The sequence below is a fragment of the Mastomys coucha genome, unplaced genomic scaffold, assembly GCF_008632895.1.
Source record: "Mastomys coucha isolate ucsf_1 unplaced genomic scaffold, UCSF_Mcou_1 pScaffold11, whole genome shotgun sequence".
In the NCBI taxonomy this organism is placed as follows: domain Eukaryota; kingdom Metazoa; phylum Chordata; class Mammalia; order Rodentia; family Muridae; genus Mastomys; species Mastomys coucha.
In genome coordinates, this window is record NW_022196893.1 from 30,263,136 (window position 1) to 30,268,492 (window position 5,357).

General features: G+C 49.4%; 1 protein-coding gene across 1 annotated transcript in view; it reads left to right on the plus strand.

The window, feature by feature from the left end:
- The window catches only part of LOC116080951 (tubulin alpha chain-like), an 8,287-nt gene extending 8,033 nt beyond the window's left edge, over positions 1–254 (plus strand). The window contains exon 5 of the mRNA XM_031357658.1: positions 202–254. Coding sequence (XP_031213518.1) covers positions 202–254 — 53 coding nt within the window. The remainder of the gene's footprint in view (positions 1–201) is intronic.
- The last annotated feature ends 5,103 nt before the right edge of the window (positions 255–5,357 follow it).

Below are 5,357 nucleotides of genomic sequence, written 5' to 3' on the forward strand. Positions count from 1 at the left end.
GAGAAGGATTATGAGGAGGTTGGGGCGGATAGTGCTGAAGGAGACGATGAGGGTGAAGAATATTAATTCATGTGCTGCAACTCTACACTGCTGTGGTCTCCTCTTTGTCTTTGTGTACACTTTAACTGTCCTAAACTGTCAATAAAGGTGTTCAAGTGGGAATCTGGTCTGGTTCTCAGCTTTAACCACTTCCTCTTTTAGATTGCATCCTGCTAGATAGTCCAAGATGGCTTCCTGCCCCTTCACCTCCATGAGTGCTGTCATTACAGCCGTCAGTGTCCCTGTTTTGAATTGTGGATTCATGACCCATTGAGTGGGCCCAGTTCAGACTAGTGGTTAGTTGCCCATTGTCAAGTACCTATTAGGTGCCGTGTTCTGTGGTTAACTGATTAAAAATAATGTGTAGTTTGGGCTGGAGAGATGGCTTAGTGGTTAAGAGCACTCTTCCAGAGGTCCTGAGTTCAATTCCCCAGCAACCACATGGTGGCTCACAACCATCTGTAATGGGATCTGGTGCCCTCTTCTGGTGTGTCTGAAGACAGCTACAATGTACTTACATATTTTTTTTTTTTTTTTTTTTTTTTTTTTTTTTTTTTTTTTTTTTTTTTGGTTTTTCGAGACATGGTTTCTCTCTGTATCCCTGGCTGTCCTGGAACTCACTCTGTAGACCAGACTGGCCTCAAACTCAGAAATTTGCCTGTCTCTGCCTCCCAAGTGCTGGGATTAAAGGCGTGTGCCACCAGCATCCGGCTTATGCATAAAATCTTTAAAGAAGGCTTCCAGTTGGAAGTGTATTTTTGGTATTCCAGGAGGAACTTTATCCAGTCTTCCTGTCCCCAACAAAAGGTGTCCCAGATCAGAAGGGGTTCCCACTGCAATCCTATTAAGTCAGCCACAGGGAAGCAACAGTGACTTTAATAGGAAAAAAAAAAATTGTGCTTTAGGCCACAGGTGGGTGTCTGCCACTTGAACCCAAGCACAGCTATTCTGTCAAGATATTACCATTATGGTGCTGAATGCCTGGCTGGCTCTGTAGTGGGACTGTATTTTAGTAGTTAGCAAAGGGTTTGAGTCTTGGTTCCATATGCCGGAGCCTAAGCTGGTAAGTATACATGTACTTAGGATGGCTGACTGGGTGGATGACGAAGGAAGACCTGCTTGAGACTCTTACCTACCGTCTTGCCAGGTTGGCAATGTCTGGGCACTTGACCTTTATAATCGATTGTGAATATTTGAAGCCAGGGAAATGTTTGTGTCCTCATTTGAACCTTCGAAATGAGGCAGGGTTTGCCCATTACTGACTGGTCTGCTCCTGTAGCAGTCATTGCTGACAGGATGATAAAAACGCTCCTAGATGCCAGGCAGTGGTGGCCGTGTCAGCCTTTAATCCCTGCACTTGGGAGGCAGAGGCAGGTGGGTCTCTGACTTTGAGGCCACCCTGGCCTACAGAGTGAGTTCTAGGCCAGCCAGGGCTACAGAGTGGGTTCTAGGCCAGCCTGGCCTACAGAGTGAGTTCTAGGCCAGCCTGGGCTACAGAGTGAGTTCTAGGCCAGCCTGGGCTACAGAGTGAGTTCTAGGCCAGCCTGGGCTACAGAGTGAGTTCTAGGCCAGCCTGGCCTACAGAGTGAGTTCTAGGACAGCCTGGGCTACAGAGTGAGTTCTAGGCCATCCTGGGCTACAGAGTGAGTTCTAGGACAGACAGGGCTGCACAGAATCCGTGTTTTACTAGAGTAGGTGGGGCTGCTAAAGACCACGTATGACCTAGACGATCTAGACTTAGCTGTGGTCCTACACCACCCGTTAATAGAGTTGGGCCATTGCTCAAACGGGAGAATGCTTTCCTGTGTGCTTATAGTTTGATCCCCGTGCCACATGAGAGACGCAATGCTATGCTAATGTGCACCGCTTGCCTATAATCAATCTAGCACTGGGGGCCGTAGAGGCAAAGCAGTGAGAAACTGAAGACCATTCAAAGCCAGCTTAGATACAGGAGACCTGGCCTCGGGATGAGTAACAGGATATTCAAGATGCCCACATGGAGCAGGGGAGCAAATCAATGGAGCCAACGATGCCTGAGCCTTCAGATACAGACAACGCGGTGAGGTGAACATGGAAGGCATAAATAAGCCGAGTTCCCCCGTTACTGACTGGTCTGTGCTGTCTCCGCTCTCATCTACCACCAGGGTGGCCTGTAAGTTGTGTAACTGATGTCCTCTGTCACCAGGGCACCAGGCTAGCCTTCTGCTCGTATGAAATGGCAAAATTGAGTTCTTTGGGGCTCACTGTTTAGTCTGATAGCCAAAGGGAGGCGAAGGCACAAGGTTTCTAGACGATCTCTCTTGCCTCTCCCTTGCCGTGTGAAGAGAGCATAGATAACAGCTTAGCCTGGTGAGAATTACGGACGTGTTGGTGTCAGTAAGTCCGGCTCTGTGAGGAACACACCTTGAAAACTGTTCATGCATCAGGCATGGCTCCTGTCTGCAGCCCTGCCCAACAGAGACTGAATCCAATGCCAACTTGTGCAGACTCCTGAGTTTAAAGCTGCTTAAGAGAGATCTTAGTGCTCCCGCCCACCCCCAACACACCCACTGCACCACCAATAAACACATGCCACGTGAGCCTGAGCTCAGCGGTAGGGGATTTGACTCCCCCTTCAGGCCTGGGTAAGCAACTGCAAGCAGACATACACATGCTCTTTTAAATACCCCCAATATACTGTGTAAGGCATGTCTGTGGGCACAACTTAGCAAGCATTTTTTCTTTCTCTTTCAGATAGATTCTCTGCTTTAGACATTTCTGCAGCATTCCTATGTGCAACGTTGTGGGTATTTTATTCCCTTAGGGGGTAAGCCTGCTGCAGAGCCTCAGCTCTAGGCTGAACTTGACCTATCAGCTGCTTATCAGACTAGTTCTTCCTGAAGCTGGGGGGAACGGGGTGGGGGCACTGCTAGGATGACAACCAGATGTCTGTATTGACCACAGTGTGTGATTGGAGAAAATAGAACAGCCAGATATAGGGATCAGATAAATCCATTTCTAGCTACCATGACATCCCAGAACACCTAGGGGCTCATTTTCCAAGCCTGTGTTTCCCATTAAAACTGCCCCAAAGAAAGCCCATTTTCAAAAGCCCATACACAGACCCTTCAGCTTTCAGAACGACCTGGTGGAGCCTGAAGCCCCTGCCCCCCACCCCCCAGCAACCACCCCTAGCCAGGAGCAGCCCTTGCCAATTCCCTAAGTAAGCCTTTTGGATGAGTTCTTTTATACATGAGCCAAGATGTGAGGAGCTGAGCAGCTTTCAGCCGGGTGAAGAAAGGTGAGAGAAGACCGGCTTAGCAGAGGAAAAATATCTCAGAGCCGAGCCTGGGGAATTGAAGAGCAAAGTGCCAGCGGTTGGGGAGGAATGTGTCCTTGTAATGATGATTTTTTCCTCTCCTGTGTGGGTGGGAAAGTGCATAGAAGTTAGCCTCCAGCAAGAACAAATATACCCCAAGGTCCGGGTCACTGCTTTGTGGCTGACAATCATATGATCTGCCCTTGAGCACAAATGGAAAGTCTGGGCTCAGAATTGCTTCGGAGGTCTGATGGGATAAATGGACAAAGCCAGAGAGGTACTTGTGCTTCTGAGGGTGGCTGTGGCTTCCAGCTTCATTGTCCCCACAGGGAGCTGTCTCTGCCCTCACCTGACCTATGCATAGTCTCTTCTGCTGCCCACTTCATGGTGGTCCTGCAAGCAGTCAGTAGCAAAGCTCTTCTGATGTGAGCAAGGAGAAACAGGAGGAGTGAACGTGCGTTGAAGCGTGCAGGCAGCTGGTGGTGAGTGTCCGTGCACCCTCAGAAAGCTGTCAGGCCATGGATGCTTTGTAAGTTAGAAATCCAAGAATCCAGGCTGGAGAGATGCTAGCTTAGCAGTTAAGGGCACTTGCTATTCCTGCAGGGTTTGGGTCCCAGCACCCACGTGGCAGCTCACTGTCATCTGTAAGTTCAGTTCCAGGGGCCTCTCCTGGCCTCCAGGGGCACCAGACACACATGTGCAAGCATTCATACACTTAACAAATAAAAATTAAGCCTGCAGAGAGCCCAGTCTTCAGACCTCTGACTTCTGGAGTGTTCTGTGGGAACCTGAAGGGGTTGTGGGAGGAAGGCTGAATTCATAGCTCATCTTAGTGTTCCTCACCTGAACTTCCAGGTGTTGATAGACAAAGCATGGTGAGATTAAATACCTAGCCTGAAGCTGCAGGTGACTAACTGAAATCTGACCCCCAAACTCTGACTGAAAGCGGCACCTGGGGGCATCATCTTTGCACCCGGCAGCCTTTCCAGGTCAGGGGACTGTACCACAACCTTGTGTGCTGGTTAGAATTATAGCCTGAAGAGACATCTGGTCACCATACATCCCAAGAGCTCCAGCTAGCATTAAACAAATCTAGAGTGGCAAAGCTGGGTGGTCCAGCACCCAGGATGGAAGGCATTAAGCAGATCCAGAGAACAGAGCTGTTTTCTGTTCTAGGTGAAGTCAGAGACTCTCTCTGAGTCAATTCACCAGCCATGGGGAGATTTGGTGTCCTTGAGAGAGGACAGCTCATACTCACCTGGACTCCTGATGATGAAATAGCATCTGATATCTGATGGGACAGCTCACGTCTGGAATACTGCCCCCTTAACCATTGGGCCAGGCTGGCCAGCGCCTGTCAGCCAAGGCCACAAGGTGGGGCATCCAGAGATGGCCTTGGCAGATGGTGTTTGGGTGGCTGTGCAGGAGACAAGGCAGAGAGCAGAGCCCTGTGTGCTTGTGGGGCAGGGTTTGGAAACTCACCTTCAGCCTTACAGAGAACATTAGTCCCTTTTGCTGATATCTCAGCCTGTCAGCACCCCGTTCACTCTCGAAACCTTGCGTTTGGAGTTAGTTAACGCTGTGCCGGGTCCTTCCCTGCTGCTTGCTCGAGTCAACGTTTGTCAGAACTGGACATGTCTGCTTGAGGTAAGGCAGGAAATCTACCACCTTACATAACTGGATTCACTTATTTAAAAGATTATTTTATGTGTATATGTGCATGGGGGATGGGTCTATGCACATGCCCATGAAGGACAGAAAAGGGAGTAGGATTTCCTAGGGCTGGAGTCACCAGTGGTGTGAGCCACCCTGTCTGGGTGCCGGGAACTAAACTCAGGTGTTCTAGAAGGCCTTGGACAAGTCCTGACCACAGAGCCATCTCTTTGGCCCTTGGACACATCTCTTTAAGTAAGACGGGAAGTGCTTTGAAAGGCCTCCACCACCAGATTTCCTTCTCCTACCTCCTCCTCCCTCACCACCTTCCTCTCCTTCTTCTTTCTTTCTTTTTTTTTTTTTTTTT